An 18968-nucleotide genomic window follows, 5' to 3' on the forward strand; every position below is an offset into this window, starting at 1 on the left:
AAAGTGAGGGCTATTTCCCCAGGGAAGGTGGTTACAGGGATAGCAGGCACCGAAGGGTTAATCTGTTTAGGTGGAAGTTGGATGGCAGACTCATCATGGCAGACTGGAGGCTTGGAATCTCTTTACTTAGGACAGTCCATTACAGGTCTAGCTAGCAAGGGCTTATTCCAGGGATTCCGTCTCCCCATTGCTATCATTTTTCAAGCCATATATCCCAATCTCATGTTTTGGAATCCCATTCTTTTCCAATCAAAGCCCTTAGTTTACTGGTAGACACCCTTTAAGGTTGAAATTTTAGTTTACATTGTAAATTTTCTATTCGTATAATGAGGCTCTGTGTCTGGTTTTTAAAGATTTCAAGGAAATAAGATTTTCTTTCAGGCCACACATGGAAACTTTTACATCTTTTATATGGTATTTAAGTTGCAAATTTGAAGCCTTTGCTCATCCCTTTCCTTCATCGCTGTGTCCAGTGTATCTAACAACAACTAGCTAACATCATAGTAACTCTTAATTCCATAAGGTTCCACAAAAGTGTCAGAAACACTGTCACCCAGAGCATTTCCTTGTATAAGCATACAATTAGCAGAATTTAATGGTGATATATTGAGTATCTCTCTTGCAAACTCACCCCATGTATTGTCAGTGCTATCTTGATTATTGGAAATAGAGTCGTTAGTGCCTTTGAGTCTAATCAAAGTACAAAACCAATTATAAAATCCGTTTATAAGATCCTGTTTCTCAAGAGTCACTCCCAGTACCAAACTGTGTTAGTCTGGGTTCTCTAGAGAAACAGAACCAACAGGAGAAATCTGTAAATATGAGATTTATGAAGATGTCTCATACAACTGTGAAATGCAAGAGTCTACAACCCGTAGCACAGGCTGTGAAGCTGATAATACCAATGAAGGGTCTCAACAGACTCCACAGAAAAGACTCAGTGGCTAAAGAAGCAGTGAAAGAGTCTCTTTTATTCCTTAAAAGTGTTTTAATGATTGGATTATATCACTGGAGAGAGACATGCCCTTAATTGATCACAGATGTAATCAACCACAGATGCAATCAACTGGCTGATGTCTTAATACACCAGCCTTCCAATTTATCAACCAGCCACAAAATAACCTTGCAGCAATGGTCAGGCCAGCACTTGCCTGACCATACAACTGGACATCACCACTTGGCCAAACTGACACCAGAACCTAACTTTCACACATGCATGTGGTTTATATTCCACCTATTGTCAGCTCACTACACCTGCAGCTTTGGTACAGGCCTTGCTAATAAGGCACTCCCTTAAGAGTCCCCTTTGATTGAACTAGTTGAGAGATACACATCACATAGGGACATATACTCTTTTATGGAATCTATCCTCTTCTTCCACAGCTGATACACATGGGGTGACTACACAACAGTAACTCATCCATAGGGAAGACTGGACCAATCAGATTTTTTTTTAACATGGGCAGGCACCAGGAAATGAACCTGGGTCCTCTGGCATGGCAGGTAAGCATTCTTGCCTGCTGAGTCACCGTGGCCCACCCAGGACCAATCAGGTTTTATCTCTCAAGAAATCCAACAGATGACTCAGATTCTATAGCAGATTGTGTTAGTTAGATTCAGTTGTCAACTTGGCCAGGTGAGCATACCTAGTTCTGTTGCTGTGGACACAAGCCAATGGTACGTGAATCTCATCTGTTGCTAATTACATCTGCAGTCGGCTAGGAGGCGTGTCTGCTGCAATGAGTGACATTTGACTTAATTGGCTGGTGCTTAAATGAGAGAATGCAATGTAGCACAGCCAAGCAGCTGGGCATTCCTCATCTCAGCACTCGCAGCTCAGCCCAGGCCTTTGGAGATGGAGAAAGAAATCACCCCGGGGAAAGTTGTTGGAACCCAGGGGCCTGGAGAGAAGACCAGCAGAGACCACCTTGTGCCTTCCATGTAAGAAAGAACCTCAGTGGAAAGTTAGCTGCCTTTCCTCTGAAGAACCAACAAAATAAATCCCCTTTTATTAAAAGCCAATCTGCCTCTGGTGTGTTGCATTCCGGCAGCCAGCAAACTAGAACAGATTTGGTACCGGAGAGTGGGGTGCTGCTGCGGTTTGCAAATACCAGATATGTTGGAAAAGTTTTTGGATGGCTAAAGGGAAGATTTTGGAGGAACTGTGAAGAGAATGATGGAGAAGTCCTGGAGGGTTTGAACAGACTGTTGGTGTAAATGGAACTACTACCAATCATGACAAAGGAGGACACAAAAGGGAGAGATTGGAGTTTGCAGAGTGAGAACCATGGAAGCTCGGGTCTGAAGCCAAGAAACCTCGGCCAAGAGAGTGGACCCACCCATATACATGGAGAGGGTGAGTTTACCCTGAAGGGTGAGGATGAGTCTCCCCTCTTATTGCAGTGGAAGAGTTGTGCAGCCTCGAGCCTTGGAAAAGGCATAGCACGCTCCTTGGGGGACTGGGAGAGCCTGGCTGCCACCATGTTGAGGGGTTGAGCGTGTGCCCCAGAAATGGCAGAGAGCCCAGGGGTGGCCCTGATGCCTGGAGAGAGTGGAGCCCAGAGGTGGTCTCCTCGATGTTCCCTGAGGTTGACTTGGAAAGAGGCCAGCCACTGCATAGGCCCTTGGAAGGGGTGGGACTGCCACTTTCTACAGCCAAAGGATAAATGACTTTCAGACTTTGAAATCCAATGGTGTTTGCCTGCAGGTTTTCCTTCCAATTTCTCCCTATGGAAATGACAATCTATATCCTGTGAATATCCTCCTTTGCATCTTGGCACTAGACAACTTGTTTTGAGATTCACAGGTCCACAGCAAGAACAGAATTTTTTGCATCCGTTTAAGGTGATGCTTGAAGTTGCCAAGTTGACAAGGGGTGGACATGTGTTAGTTAGATTCAGTTGTCAACTTGGCCAGGTGAGCATACCTAGTTCTGTTGCTGCGGACACAAGCCAATGGTACGTGAATCTCATCTGTTGCTAATTACATCTGCAGTTGGCTAGGAGGCGTGTCTGCTGCAATGAGTGACATTTGACTTAATTGGCTGGTGCTTAAATGAGAGAATGCAATGTAGCACAGCCAAGCAGCTCGGCATTCCTCATCTCAGCACTCGCAACTCAGCCCAGGCCTTTGGAGATGGAGAAAGAAATCACCCCGGGGAAAGTTGTTGGAACCCAGCGGCCTGGAGAGAAGACCAGCAGAGACCATCTTGTGCCTTCCACGTAAGAAAGAACCTCAGTGGAAAGTTCGCTGCCTTTCCTCTGAAGAACCAACAAAATAAATCCCCTTTTATGAAAAGCCAATCTGTCTCTGGTGTGTTGCATTCTGGCAGCCAGCAAACTACAACACAGATGTTAATGGATCCTTGTTAAATTATGAAGTCATGTGGTACAGGAACACCCACAGTTGAGATTCTGAGAATGCCCTGTCTTTGTCCTTCCCAAGTCCTGACTGTTCTTACTTTATATTAGCTGATATTAGCATCTTAAAAATAAACTTCACTTGAAACAGTTTTATGAAGTTTATTTTCTTAGTCTCTAAGATATTTTTGTCTTCTACCATAAAGGATTTCATTGAGCAGGGGAATTACGTTGGTGTAAAATGTCACTACCATTTTGTCAAAGGACAGAACAGTTGGAGATTGTACATACACAAAATGCGTGGGACAAAGAACGAAACCACAAAAATAGCAATGTGAAAGTCACATGTGGAGAGAGAGTTCTACCACAGTTCTGACCTAAGGGTCCTAAGAGATGGCAAGATGACACCTAACTTTCACACATGCATGTGGTTTCTATTCCTCCTATTGTCAGCTCACTACACCTGCAGCTTTGGTACAGGTTTTGCTAGTAAGGTGCTCCCTTAAGAGTCCCCTTTGATTGCACTTGTCCCCTTTGATTGCACTCAGGAGACAAGAAACAAGGAGAAGTTTATGATTCAGATAAACCCACTGTTGGTGATCACCAAAAGGCCAAGGATGTGCATGTCAGTGCAGGCAAATTCAAACAGTAGATATAAGTCACACATGAAATGACATTGGGGCCACAAAAAGGCAACTGAAAAGTAAAGAGAATTTGTGTCACAGATTCAGAATTCAGGCTACATCCATTAGAACACCACAGAGCTTCCATTTCTAGAAGGGTAGTGTAAGGGCTTGCAGATGTCCCCATAGTGATCACACCATGGCTGTGAGGACAATCGCTCCACTCCCGCAATAAGTGTTCAGTAAAGAGCTGAATCATGCAGCCCTGGAAGGAGGCAGTTTTCCTGTCACAGAGAAGTCCACAATCATTTTGGGTGCAATGACAGGAAAAGCAGGAATTGAGGAAGGACAGGAAAGCCAAAACAGGTTTTGGGGAGAGACTAGGAATGTCAGGCTGCTGGCTAAGTCAGGTGCCACTGACTGTTGCAATGTAGCCAAACAAAAATGCAACAAACACCACTCTCTGAACATTTGGAATCTGCCAAAGCCCTAGGAGGATGAACTCAGTTACAAAGCTTTCGTTCCATATAGTTTGAGAGCAAAAGCTGAAAGCTACCCCAGTGAACAGTAGAGTCACAATGATGCAAAGAGAAATTAATCTCAGGCCTGTTTATGGCTTTATCATGGCCATTGACAGGTCTATGAAATCACATGCAGAAATATTTTAAATGCTTCTTTTGTTATTGAGAACACAAAACTAGTTGAAAGTTTGGAAGCCAGGCAGACTTGAGATGGAGATAAATTATTAAGAACTGTAATACTTGAGAGAAGGGTAAGGGAGAAATCCATATTTGGTAGGGTGACACAGTTTTGGTTTCAAGTGCCCAACCTGAGTATCAATAGAAGCTTCATGGAATGAATTGTTTGGAAGAGCTCTGGAGGCACATCCAAGCTCTGAGGAAGGGAGAACTGGCATGGGATGAGAGCAGGAGTGATTTTCATGCCCAATATTTGCATGCCTGATCAAGAGGCAGCTTATCTAAAAATAGAAGATGAAACAACACACAGGTTAAGAGTCATTTGTAAATCATGTCTACTGTCCAAAATATTTACTTACAAGTATGAACTGAACTGGACCTTTAAGGTAAACTGACTTACCCTTTATAAAAGAGAAAGATTTATGGGAAAGTGCCTGGCTCTAATCTTAACATATAACAGGTATGCCCTAAGTGTTGAGTTGTTTTGGTTTTGAATCATTATTTTAAAATGAGAACTGGAGCTTATAAAACTAATGAAACTACCTCAGTGTTCTCATGATAATAACATAAAAAACAATGTGAGAAAAGCAATTGCTCAGAGCCTACCTAGGAAACAGTGCATGTTAGATCATATTATCCTCTACTTACTGGTAAGAAATTCGTCCTTTAGGAGGCTAATGTTAAACAAATAGCAGATGGTGGATCTGAGATTTTAACACAGAACGTCTGGCTCCATCACCAACTCCTTTCCACTTGGTCAATAGAGAAAGGGGTGGCCATGTTTATTTTCTACACTCTCTACTCACCTCTAAAGGTTAAAGCTTTCTGATTCCTGTATCCATGTATGAATGAGGCAGCTTGGTGAGGGAAACAGAAAATGATTTAGAATCAGAAGATAATAGCCCCATCACTTGTGCATACAAATTGGCAACAACTACATAGGTGAGTAGAAAAAGCATGATGACAATAAGCAAGAGTCCTAATACTTTGTAACATGCTAATTATTCCTATAATATGGCCAAATTGATCAAGTATAACTGTTCAAGGTACATGTTTCCAATTTATGACTTCATGGCAAACTAGGGATATTCATATATCACTTATCTACTCATCTTTCAGAATTATGATGAAGGTCAAGTTAGAAAATATACAAACATTCCTTATGATAAAATGACCTTACAAATTGGGTTATTATTCTTTCATTTTAAAAGCTAGCTTCCTGAATCATTGCCTGCCCCCTATGTGGGACATGACATCCAGGGGAGAAAGGTTCCCTGGCAGTGGGGGAGATGACTCCCAGGGAGGAGCCCAGCCCTTTGTGGGAGGACATATGGTGGTTTTGTCTTACTGAGGTCTGGAAATTTTTTTTTCAGGTCTCCCATGGGAGTACACAAATAGTTGACTCAGTCCTCAGATTCATCAGCCAGGTCAGCTGGACATTCCTTAGGGTGATCTACTGTGTGGGTTTTAAACAAGATAAATGAATCCAGGAGGAATTACCAGCTTTTGGGTTGCAGTTGGAGTGGTGAGGAGAATAGAAAGGGACCCTTCCATTTTGGTGTGAGAGGCTTAAGGTTTGTTTCTTTTAGGTAAACCCAATCTCCCGGTGCACTGTGGGGGTTGGGTGCGTTTGTTGCAGGTGTGGGGAAGGTTTGATTGGCTATCTCTCACAGTTGACCCCTAATCTGTGCAAGGACTGGAAGACGTTCCCCAGTGGTTGACTGGGCTGGAGGAGTATTAGGCTGCACAGTCTCCTGTACATGAGTTCAAAGGGACTCAGCGTGAAAGCTTATGAAGTGCTTCTCTGACTTTTAATAGGGCAAGAGAGAGGAGTTTGTCCTGGGAAAGTTGGACCTGAGTGATTAACTTGGTGAGATGGGTTTTTCAAATTCCATTCATTCTTTCTACTTTTCCTGATGATTGAGGCCTATAGGGATGTGTAAATTCCAGCTAATGTTGAGTACAGTGGAGACCTGAGTAGTTATGTGAGAAATAAAGGCAGGTCCATTACCTGATTAGAAAGATGCAGGTATGCCAAAGTGGGGAATGACCTCCTTTAGAAGAGATCATTTTACACACTCAGCTTTCTCATAGGTGGAAGGAAATGCTTCGACCCAGCCAGAGAAGGTATTTACAAAGACTAAGAGGTATCTGGTTTTTTATGGGTGGCACATGTGTGAAAGCAATTTGCCAATCTTTTCCAGGTATTTGACCTCTAGCCTGGTTAGAAGGGAAGGGGGGTGGTTTTATTTTACCCTGAGGTGTATTGTACTGACAGACCTCACAATTTTTTATTACCTGAAAGAGAATTGAGAATAAGCTAGCATGAAAAAGAGTCTGAGAAAGTAAAGTAGTGAGGGGTCTGGCTCCAGTGTGAAGTTGATTATGGAGGGTGTATAAAATTTGCATGGCCTGGTTTTGTGGAAGGATTATTTTGTTGTTTAGGCAGTACCAGCCTTCAGATAAGGCAGCCCCTTGTTTAGCTAGATTGTCATATTCTTTGGTGTATTTGGGGGTGATTGTTGGTAAAGCTAGGAGCGTGTGTATGTGAACTCTGAGCTTGCCTCTGCTTCCTGGTTGGCTCAATTATTTTCCTGAGTGATGTAGTCTTTGGTTGTTTGGTGTCCTTTACAGTGAATGATGCCCACTCTTTTTGGTAATTGGGCAGCTTGCAAAAGTTTGAGGATGAGATTTTTCTTAATAATTGGGGATTGTTTGGAGGTGAGATAACCTCTCTCCCTCCAAATTGTGGTGTGGGAATGAATAATGTGTACTTTGAGTCAGTGTATATGTTGACTTCTAACCCTTTAGCATGAGCTAAGGCTCTAGTTAGTGCTGAGTTCTGCTTTGGGGATGTTGTTCCTGGGGGTAGGGGTACTGCTTGAAGGGTGTTGTCTAGTGTGACGATGGCATATCTGGCTGTAGGGGGAGGGCCCTCTGTGGAGCTGCCATCTATGAACCAGTTGGGTGCTGGAGGGGGCCAGGGGTTGATCCTGTATATTTGGAAAAGGATGTAGAAAATGATCTACAATGTCACAGCAGTTATGCTGAAGTTCAGGGTCTGTTGATAAAGGGAGAGATAAGAGTGAAGCTGGATTGAGAGGAAGAGGCAGTTGGTGAAGATTTACCTGAGGATTTTGAAGGAGAAATGCATGTAGGAACTGAACGCATGAGGGTGCTGAGTTATTTATGTGCTGATGGGTTACGAGGGATGAGATGGCATATGAAGAGTGGACCCTAAAGGTTACACATGGGACTAGTTTTAAAGTTTCCTGTATTAAAATGGCTGCTGCAGCAAGAGGTCTTAGACATATGTGCTGTCCAAGGAAAGGTGGATCTAGAGGTTTAGAGAAGTAAGCTATTATTCTTTTTTGGAGCCCACAGTTTTGGGTTAGGAGTCCAAGTGCATATCTATCCCTACTATCTATATAAAGAAGGAAGGGTTTCAGAGGGATGGGTAAAGCAACAGCAAGAGCTGTACAGAAGGCCTCCTTGAGTTTGTTAAAAGAGAAGGCTAAGGCCTGTGGTGTTTCTAAAGGTTCATGAAGGTCTCTGGCAGTGGGGCTTGGTATAATTTCTTTGTTAGGAGACCAAATTTAGGAATCCAGGCTCAGAAGAAATTAGCTGATCCAAGAAAGGAGTTCTAATTTAGATTTGGGCATTAAAGTGTTTTTTATGAGTTCTTATTGTTTGGTGGTGATGCCCTTATGGGTGAGTGTGAGTGTGAAACCTAGATAAGTGACTTGAGTGTCCTTAGATACTCAATACCCTCTCTTTGTGAAGAAATTGAGTAACATGATGGTATGTTGTTGAGAGAGTTCTAGAGAGGAACTCCGCAGTAAGAGGTCATCTACATGTTGAAGAATATTGCTGGAGCTAAATTTAGATTAGAGAGATCTGTGGCTAGGGCTTGCCCAAAATGTTGTGTGCTGTCTCTAAATCCTTGGGGGAAGATGGTCCAGGTTAGCTGTTGGGTTTGTTGGGTTGTTGGGTCAGTCCACGTAAAAGAAAAGAGGTTTTGAGAATTACATGAGTGAGGTATAATAAGAACAAAAAAAGCATCCTTAAGATCTCAGACTGTGAAATGTGTGGTTGTTAGTAGAATTTGAGATAGGAGAGTGTATGGGTTAGACACAATAGGGATGATAGGTATAGCAGCCTCATTCACTGCTCTTAGATCTTAAACTAGCTGATACGTGCCATTAGGATTTTTGACCACTAAGATGGAAGTGTTGGCAGGAGAATTAGTGACCTTTAGGAGTCCTGCTGTGAAAATCTTATCTATAATTGGTTTAAACCAAGAATGGCTTGTTGAGTTAGGGAGTATTGTGATTTATTAGGGTGTTAAAGGGGACCTGAACTGGAGTGCAGTGTTTGGCTACTGAGGGTTGCTCAGTGTCCCATATGACAAGATTGATGTGAGCTGTGAGGAGCAGGGGGGAGAGGTTTGGGGAAGGAGAAGGATCAGAGGTTTTCAAGGACAGGAGCAGGACCACGTTTGGCTGAAAATTTGGTCATTGTAGGGTAATGGCAGGAAGGTGCCAGGACTGCACGTAACTTAGTGTAAGTAAGTCTCTACCAGTAGAGGAGTAGGGCATGAGGGTTTTATTAGGAAGGAGTAAGTAAAGGTATGCTAGTCTAGACTGCAAGTTAGGGGAGGGGCAGTGTTGGATTTGGAATGTATTTCATTCATCCCAACAATAGAGATGGAGGAAGAAGAGACAGGTCCAGCAAATTCTGACAATACAGAGTAGGTGACCACAGTATCTAAAAGAAAAGAGATTGGCTTACCTGCTACCACCGTTGCTTCCCTTGGCTCAGCTGCAGTAATGGGAAATATTGGGGCCTCTGAGCCCAGGCCTCCTCAATCATCAATGGTAAGTCGGAGGGGGTCGTGACAGCAAAATCCCACTCTGAGTCCATGGCTGGGGTGTGGGAGGTTGTCTTATCCCTTGGTTAGAGACCAATGGACAATCCACTTTCCAATGCCCATTCTTCTTGCACAGAGGACAGGGCCCTGGCAGAGGTCATGGATTAAGATAGGCTTTGGCCCAGTGTCCTTCTTTGTCAAGCCCTCAGGGAGGACCTGGTATTTTTAGCCCATCTTCTCGGTAGCTGACCTTTCTGTGGAGCTGTAGCTAACAATGAGAATTTAGCCTGGTCTCTTTTCTCTTGTGCCTGTTCCTCCTTCCTGTTTATGTTCCTCCTCTCTATTGTTAAATACCCAGAAAGCTGCTTTAATTAGGTCTCACTGTGAAGTTTGGGGACCATCTTCTAATTTTTAAAGTTTTCTTCTAATGTCAGGGGATGATTAAGATATGAAGCGAGTGTGTAGAAATAGATTACCAGATTCTGAATTGGGAGCTAGATAAGTATATTTGAATACTGTGTCTGTAAGGTGATTCATGAAGGCTGCCAGACTTTCATTGGATTCTTGGGTTATTTCCTGAATTTTTAGTTAACCACTTTAAGAGTGGCCTTTTTCATACCCTTTATTATGCAAGTAAGAAAATGGTTCATATTTGCTAAATCTGGAGAGTGGGGGTCATAGTTCCAGTCTGGAGGTACAGGAGGAACCACTATGGAGCCAGCTAGATTAGAGGGGTTTTGAATGTGAAAACTGTCAGCATATGCTGTGGCTGCAGCTAGGATTCAGCCCTTCTATTTTATAGTGGTGGATGGGGTGAGGACCATATGAATGTCTTGATAAGTTAGATATAGGTTTGAGTCAGGTATTGAACTTCTTTAGTAAATTTGGTAGGATTGGCTGAAAAGGACCCAAGGTGTTGTTCAACTGGCCTGAGGGAGACAGGGACATGCACCTGCATGATGCCTTCCAGGCCTGCTGCTTCCCTTAGGGGTAGAATAGGTTGGGAAGTGTGGTGGTGAGATTAGGGGGTAGGCATGAAGAAGCCTGGAGCTGAGGAGGGAGGGAATGAGAAAGAGGAAGATGGATGGTGGCACAGAGTGTGTTGAGGAAGATGGCAGCAAAAAATGTGACCTGGGGACTGAAGGAGGCAGAGGAGGAGCTCCCACTTGAGGAGGGGTGCAGGAGGGTTTCAGAAGAGTCTGCTGAGCAACACAGGGATGGAGGTGGTTAGTAGGAGAGAAATCCGTGAAGGGGGGAGAAGAGTGGTAGAGTGGAAGTGGGAGCGGAGAGTGGGGAAGAGGCTGAAGGAGAAGATGGCTGTGGAGTGGAAGGAGGGGGAGAAAGTGAGGAGGGGGCTGGGGGAGAAGATGGTGGCAGAACAGAAACACCACGTGTAGAGTGAGAGCAAGAAGGTTTTCATTGAGAAGAATTTGGGAAGTTGTACAGGATTGGCAAAGAGAAGGATGTCTTCATAAAGCCCAAAATGCTTGAACATAGGCATCTTAGACCATTTACCATTACATTTAAGAAAATTGCCAAGGTCTAAAAGGGCCCTATAATCGAAGGCTCCATGTTTGGGCCACTCACTATAGTTATTTAGCTGATATTGTGGCCGGGCCTTAGTGGAGAAGAATTTTTTTGTTGTTCAATTGCATTTGCTAGTTTAAGGGATTTTATATTTTTCAGTGACATCCAAGAGGAGTGTATTTAGGTGGATGTGATTGTCTTGAACCTATTTTGAGAAGGAGGGTTAAGAGTCCACCTGAGTCCAAATGGATGAGGGAAGACTGGGAGGGGCAGACAGGCATCCCAAATCCCCTACTGCAGTCTTCAAAACAGACAGTGAGAGTGAACCAGGAGCCAGGCGTCCTTGCTTGAGGTCTGTCTCAGCAGGGCACAGTTCTCCATGTTCTTGGAGGGAGCTCTGACCTAGTGCTAGGATTTCTGAAACAGTATAGGGCCACCCGGTGCTGCAGGGTACAGGCCAAAGGCAAAAGCCATAGGCAGAAAGCCAAGAGCAGAGTCCCCAGAGAGGACAGACACTCACCCAAGAACTTGGAGATGGCAGGTGTCGTTTGCAAGATTAATCAATGGCAGGGCTGAGATATACTAAGTCCAATGGTGCCATGGCAGTGTCTCCATGCTTTTTCACCAGAATGGGGGAACAAGAAGGGGCCCAATCCCTGAGATCAAAAGGATCAGGGGATAGGGAGTGCCTCTTTCCCCAATGCTTAAAACTGAACATGCTTTTTGCTTTGTTTGTACTACTTAATACCTCATTAGATAGAACTGCAAGGCTTCTCAGGCTCCAACTGCCCCAGGCAAGGGTGGAATTCAGATTGTCTGAGATACACAGTGGTTTCTAATTCCCTGGAGACTGTGCCTTCCCCAGGAGAGGGGTGGGGCCCAGCTCAGGTGGAGTCCCTCTCTCAAGGAATTCAGGGCCAGGGACAGGAAAACTGAAGCCATTAAAAAATGGTTAATTAAAGCCAGCCCACAAACTCACCTCTGTCTCCACCACGCCCCAGCTGGGGAGTCTGCTGAAGTTAAAGGCACCACATGGACTTACACTGGTGGGGCCTGCAGGGAGACAAGCACCACACACTAAGCAGGACAGGAAAACACAGAGTCCAGAGGCTTCATAAGAAAGTCTACCTGCTGGATCTATCCCCGGGGATACTGATGCAGGTGACTCCTGAGAGGCCAGTTCAGCCTGGGGAAATGTGACCAGGGGTCTATAATATCTATAATATCTGAGTAAACCTTCCTAAAACAAAAAGGTTCCATATAGGCAGGGCAAGAAACAGAAAAACAAGAACTGAAAAATTCTGATCAGTTAAACAAAACCTGTGCTACAGGTCTAGAATAAGCTGAACTGAATGTCAAAGAACAGATTGAGCACAAAGCCATCCAGCAGGAACATCCTGAGTAAAAGAGTGAAAACAACCTCCAGATTAAACTAACTATGAAAATGAAATGCCTAGATGCCAGCAAAAAATAATGAGTCATATGAGAAAAATCAAACATGTGGCCCAGTTAAAGGAAAAAACCTTTAACTGAGATACAGGAGTTGAAACAACTAATTCAGGATGTTCCAACACACATGCAAAATCTCATCAGAAATCAAATCAGTGAGTTGAGGGAGGATATAAAGAAGGCAATAGGTGAACAAAAAGAAGAAATCAAAAGTTAAAAAAAAACAAATCACAGAACTTATGGGAATGACAGATACACTAAAAGAGATGGGAAAAAAACAATGGAAACTACAATGAAAAAAAGTCTGAAATCAAAGCTATCAGCAGGGCCATTCTCTCTCTGAAGCATGGCGATGAGAATCCTTCCTCACCTCTGCCCAGCTTCTGATGATTGTCAGTGGTCCTTGGCACTCTTTGGGTTGTGGCAGCAAAACTCCAATCTCTGACCCACTGTTCACAGGCCTTCTTCCCTGTTCTCTGAGTGTGTCCAGTTCTCCTCTTCCTACAAGGACAACAGTCATAAAGGATTTGGATCCACTCTAATCCAGTTTAGACTCAAGTAATCACATCTTCAAAGATTTATCTCCATATAGGATCACATTCATGGAAATGGGGTTAGGATTTAAACATATATTTTGGGGGTCACATTTCAGCCCATAACATGCCTTTGCAGCTCCTTAATACCATTTATTTAGTGCTCTTTACATTGTTTCTCTTGATTCTGTATCAATCATCAGGTGACCCATAAGTACTGGCTTACAGAGCTTCTCTCAAGATTACTTTCTTGATGATGACCATGAATCTAATTCTGATGATCATATCATGTGGGAAAAAGAGAACAACAATTCCTCTCCTGGTTGTGTTAAATTGACTGCTTATAATTTTGTAGTATAAGTATAAAACTGCACACCTTCCAAACATTTCTTCTCTTGAACTCTTCAGACCATAATCACTGAATTTCTGAAATGTCATGTCCCTCACTGGGTGTGGCTTAAAACCAACACCAGAGAGTACAATGCCTACATCCCCATCAGTGGAAAGGCCAGGAAGCCCTACAGAACAACGGTCTGGAAAGCTGCTGAAGGCAATAGGTGCAGCCACCCAAGAGACGTGTTTTACGCATGTCCCAGGGCCTGCAGAAGAGCTGGGTCACTGTCGTGTATGCCAGCGGGCAGGACACAGGGCAGGGAAGAATGCTGATGGGAGGCAGGAACTGTAGCATGGAGAAATGAGAGCTGATAAAGGCCCACATGTCTTGCCCAAGACCCAGAGTCACAGGGGACCATTTGTGGCCTGAAGCGCTCCTCTGTCACCCAAAATCAGAATCTCAGCCCCATTCTGGTGACCCAGTGTGGAGCAATCCTGTGGAAGGAATCAGTGGCCAGCCTGCAGGCCATTGATTTGTTCTCCAGTCCCCCTCCTGGAACCAAGGCCCTGACAGAGGTCTGAGGGCAACATCATTGGTGAAGAATCAGAGCACCCCAAAGAGTAGAAACAGGGACAGGGCCCAAGTGTTACATCAGATGGGGTTGCCACCCATCCAGAAGAGTCACAGCAGACCCCGGCTGCTACCAGGCAACAGAGGAGTGTTGGGGCCAGGTCAGGCATTTCATGAAGCAGGACTCTGACTGCTGGCAAGGCCACATCAGAGTGACCTTGGAGGCACGGCCCCTTGATCTCCTGCAGGGTGAGGTCCGGCCTGGGCTGCACCTTATCTAATCTGGCCTTCCTGTGGGGAAGTTCTGCCTCTGCAGTTTCAAGCAGGCTAATTAATGTTCACTCTGTTCTCTAGAAAGTTCTGTGTCCCTGTTCATTCCGTCAAGCACCTCCTCGTGTGCTGCACTGCCTTATCTGATATCCTATTGTTAAACAGAATAAAATAAGCTTGCTCTGGCTTCTCAGGGTCGGTTGCCCTCAGTCAGGCAATGAACCACTTTCTCCTAACTCTGTGTCATGTTTTTCATAAATCTCCCACTGCCCCATCTGACCCTGTTTGGACAGTTGCTCGAGCTGGACTCAGCAGAGGAGCACTTGGGAAATTTCACTGACGTCACTCCGAAGTGCGGACTGATGACAGTCCCCGCTGGTCCAGTATTAAGGTCAGTACTGCCTAAAAATGGGGTTTTCTTCCAAAATGGATACTTTGCAGCAAGCAAACTGGAGAGATTCTAACCCCTAAAGTGTTTATATGTATTTTATTCTCCCCTTCTTTCCCAACCATCGAATTTTCAAATGTCAAAAATGTCTCATTTACATTTGTATTCATTTGATATTTTTAAGCACCTACTAAGTAATAGGAGTTATTTAGCATTTTAACCAGTTTGCAGCACGATTGAATAAACATAATCCCTGCCCTAACAGGGAGGACAATGTGGTAGGAAAACAGAGAATGTAAAAGTCACCATGATTTTAAAGTATACTTTGTGATGATTGGTATTAAGGATATGAAAACTATGAAGAGCTAGAAAATAACAGAGAAAGCTATGAGGAAAGACTTCTCTGTGGAGTGGGGCTTCATCTAAAATTGGAAAAAAATGAAAGAACTCATCTGGGAAAGAGGATTCCAGCAGAGTTGAGGGAGAACAAAAGCCCTGAGCTGGGCCTTGTGGATTGAATCATGACCCCATAAAGGCACGTTCAGTCCCAACTGTTGGTCCTGTGAGCGCGAATCCATTTGCAGATAGGACGTGTAAAGGTGTTATTTGTCAGGCATTCCCAAACTGAATGAGCAGGGCCTTGATCCAATATGGCTGAAATCCTTATAAGCAAAGGATCGTGCAGCCAGGGAGAAAGTCACAAGGAGCAGCAGGAATTAGATGTCAGCAGCTTCAGAAGAGGAAGAGGTCACTGCAGTGTACATAGCCATGGCACAGAAAAGTCCGGGGGCTCCAAGATTGTTGGTCATCCAGAAGACACCAGTTCCAGGACAAAACCATCTAGTCTCAGAAACTGTGAGTCAAAAAATTCTTGTTGTTAAGCAGACCCATCGTATGGCATTTATTTTAGCACCTAAGAAACTAATATACCAGGGCAATCTTGGATTGTTCAAAAGACAGGTTGAGAAAAACAGAAAGAAAGAAAGGAAACTGTGGCCAAAGCCATAGAGTATAGTACAAAATGTATTGCAGAGGTTGACAGCGACCTGACAAGGCAGAGCATTGTACCACACCCTGATTTATGTCCACAAAGGATGCCTCTGGCTGCTGTGTGCAGAATGGATTGAATGAGGTAAGATGTAACTGTACTTGAAGGAAAGATTTATTCTCAGCATGTAAGCTAGTGACCACCCAAGATTCGCTGTTTGATCCAAAGTTTCCTCAAGGCGTTTTTCACCTCCGCATTCCTCAGAGTGTAGATCACAGGGTTTAACAGGGGTTCTACAATGGTGAAGGCCACAGCCATCATCTTGTCTATGGGATACGTGACCACAGGCCTCATGTACAAGAAGATACACGACACAAAGAACAAGATGACCACGGTGAGGTGGGAGCCACAGGTGGAGAGGGCTTTGTGCCACCCTTCAGAGCTGCAAGACCTCAAGGAGCAGAGGATGACCACGTAGGAGGCAACGAGCATGAAGAAGATGGTCACACACATCACCCCACTGTTGAGGATGATGAGGAGCCCCAGGACGTGGGTGTCCATGCAGGCCAGTTTCAGCAATGGGAACAAATCACATATAAAGTGATCAATGATGTTGGGGCCACAGAAGGGGATTTGGTACATAAAGAGAAGCTGTACAGTTGCATGCATAGTTCCCCCCACCCAGGCCACTCCCAGCAGCAAGCAGCAGACCCGAGGACTCATGATGGTCTGGTAGTGCAGGGGCTTACAGATGGCCATGTAGCAGTCATAGGCCATGACAGTGAGAAGGATGATCCCGACACTACCAAAGAAATGTTCTGCAAAGAGCTGGGTCATGCACCCTTCCAGGGAGATGGTGGTGCTCTCAGAGAGGGAATCCACAATCATCTTGGGGGCAATGACGGAGGAGTAGGTGATATCCATTATGGAGAAGGAAGTGAGGAAAAAGTACATGGGTGACCTCAGACTCTGACTTGTGATCATGGTCACCATGATGAGCAGGTTCCCTGTGACGGTGGCCACGTACATGACTAGAAACACTGCAGATAACATTTTCCGCAGCTCTGGATTCTTCGTAATACCCAAAAGAATGAACTCCGTCACATTGCTTTGACTTCCCATTTACTGTGGCTTCACATAAGTACATAGTTATGAGCTGGAAAATCTGTGAAAGCAATGTTATTTTTAATTGTAATCATTCAGTGTCTTGAGCATTTTGTGTGTGTGTGTGCCATTTCACACCCTTCTGATCTACCATTTTTCCATTGCTACAGCAAAGGGCTGCTCACAGTTATAACCTGGAAGCAGCTCCCTTCTACTGGATCCTCCTAATCATTTCTTCCATGAGGTCATTTCTTGCTTTCTGTCCCAGCGCTTGCTGTTTGAGACACTTTGGAAACCCTGCTTCATCATTCTAGTGTACACACATGCTTGGAAATGTGAGGGAGTTAACATCTCCTAGGCAAACCTGTGACCATCAGGAGATAAGAACCAGTGGATAAATGCTAACCAGATTAGCAAAATATTGGGTTAACTTTCTTTCTTTCCCTTTTTCATTCTTCTGACTATCTTCATTCAGTTTTGCAAAAGAAACTACATGTGATCCTTTCTTTCAGCTTTTGCTTTTTGGAAAACCAAAGCTGGGTGCTGACCTTCATTCATCAACAGGCACACTCACGAACTTGCAAAATTTCATGTGACTTTTCATTAACTTATTTCATATACTAGGTTGAAAGCCTACATGATAGATAGGTAATATCTCAAGGGCTCTCCTCTTATTAAGAATTATTCTCTGCCCTTTCCAACTATATTTCTTCCTACTCAAATTGCTTATTATCATTAATATTATTTTATCATTATTACATATTACTAATATGCAATGGGTCCCTGCTATGTCTTGGGCAGTGGAATGTCCTATAAGATATTTCCTTCATTTTATAGATTAGATACTGAGTCTAAGAGGAGTGAAAAATGACAGAAGCTAATTAAATTCAAATCCATCTTTTCATGGTTCCAAACTCAATGCCAATAACAAGCTATATAGCTTCTCTTATGATCCTGTAGAGTACTCAGTTTGTGTGAGATACTGAACTTCCTGACATAATTTTATTCTCATAGCAATCCAGTGAGATAGAACTATGCTTCCTGTGCTCATTTAATTAAACAAGACAATTGTACAGATCCAATGTACAATTCTAACATGTTTCAATTATATATATGAATAATCTAATCCTAAACTTAGAAATTACAACCATAGACTTTGTTTCCAAGTATTTCTAATCATTTTCCAGATGTGCTGCTGATTACACAAAATAAAGCCTTGAGTTTCTTTCTCTGCTCCAGGAAGATCTAGATCCACAAATTAACTGACACCCTCTCTGCACAGATCAGTGCAAATCATCCCTTCCATTCTTCCTTGTGAAGTGATATTCCCAGATGGAACAAAGGATTCTAAAAGATAAAATATCAATAAAACAACTCATTTCTTTTCCACTCACAATGCACCAGCAGTGCATTGGCCTGTAACATGAATTATCTCATTTTCCCCAGGTGAATGCTATCACAGATGAGGAAATTGAAGCTTGGAGACATTCAGCCTTTCATCCAAGATCAGTGGGGATTATGAATCCAGGTGGTTTAATTTTAAAGCATTCAGTTATAACCATTATGCCATACACTGATGAAGTGAACCGCGGCCTCTACCAGCTAAATGCAGCAACTGCTGCAGCCAAGAGCAAACGATATGGTAAAAACAAAACAAAAATAAAACCTCAGTAGGCAGAAAATTTCTCTTTACCAGGGGTATTTAGGCATGGGCTGTCTGCCCCTTGGCTGGGATATATTACAGGACATTGCTTTAAAATGGTATCTAGATGCCATGTTCTCTGAGACTCATCAAAATACTCAGAAACGCATTCTTGCTAAACATCCTCCTCCTTGCTAAACCACTTCTGGAGACTCTTTGTAAACCTTCAATGTGGACTAATCCCTCCTCTCCCATCTTGAGTCTAAACGCCTCAGTAGTTCTTGAACAGTCCTCATAAAGTAGAAGGAATGATTCTTGGAAATCAGGAAAACTGAATTTATTCCAGTTTGTCACTTCACCTCCTTAGAGTACTTCATTACTTTGTTTGTCACTGTGGCCCTTTGTTCCCTCATCCAGAGAATGAGGTAGCTGTGGCTGATGAGTGCAACATGACAGGTCGGAAGAGCCATCCAAAGGACTCTACCTGAAGCTCAGCTCTTACCTGCATTGATTGTTTGCACGTCCAAGTAAGATTTCCTTGAGCCATCTCATGATGGAATATTTTTAAACATGTGCTACAATAGATAATAATGCCTCCTGTCTTAAAATCAAT

General features: G+C 43.6%; 1 protein-coding gene and 1 long non-coding RNA gene across 2 annotated transcripts; one reads left to right on the forward strand and one right to left on the reverse strand.

The window, feature by feature from the left end:
- The first annotated feature begins 14443 nt into the window (after window positions 1-14443).
- LOC143658839 (uncharacterized) lies at window positions 14444-18835 on the forward strand. Its single transcript, XR_013163343.1, has 3 exons — window positions 14444-14624; window positions 18160-18355; window positions 18773-18835. It is a non-coding gene; the product is annotated as an uncharacterized LOC143658839 (long non-coding RNA).
- On the reverse strand, window positions 15802-16731 carry LOC143658831 (olfactory receptor 4C6-like). Its single transcript, XM_077131165.1, has one exon. It carries the CDS (start codon window positions 16729-16731, stop codon window positions 15802-15804), a length of 930 nt encoding a protein of 309 aa, XP_076987280.1.
- Window positions 18836-18968: the final 133 nt, after the last annotated feature.

The sequence above is a fragment of the Tamandua tetradactyla genome, chromosome 2 (assembly GCF_023851605.1).
Source record: "Tamandua tetradactyla isolate mTamTet1 chromosome 2, mTamTet1.pri, whole genome shotgun sequence".
NCBI lineage: Eukaryota > Metazoa > Chordata > Mammalia > Pilosa > Myrmecophagidae > Tamandua > Tamandua tetradactyla.

Coding starts and splice junctions, on each gene's coding strand:
- LOC143658831 (XM_077131165.1), bottom strand. CDS start 16,731: ATGGGAAGTCAAAGCAATGTGACGGAGTTCATTCTTTTGGGTATTACG.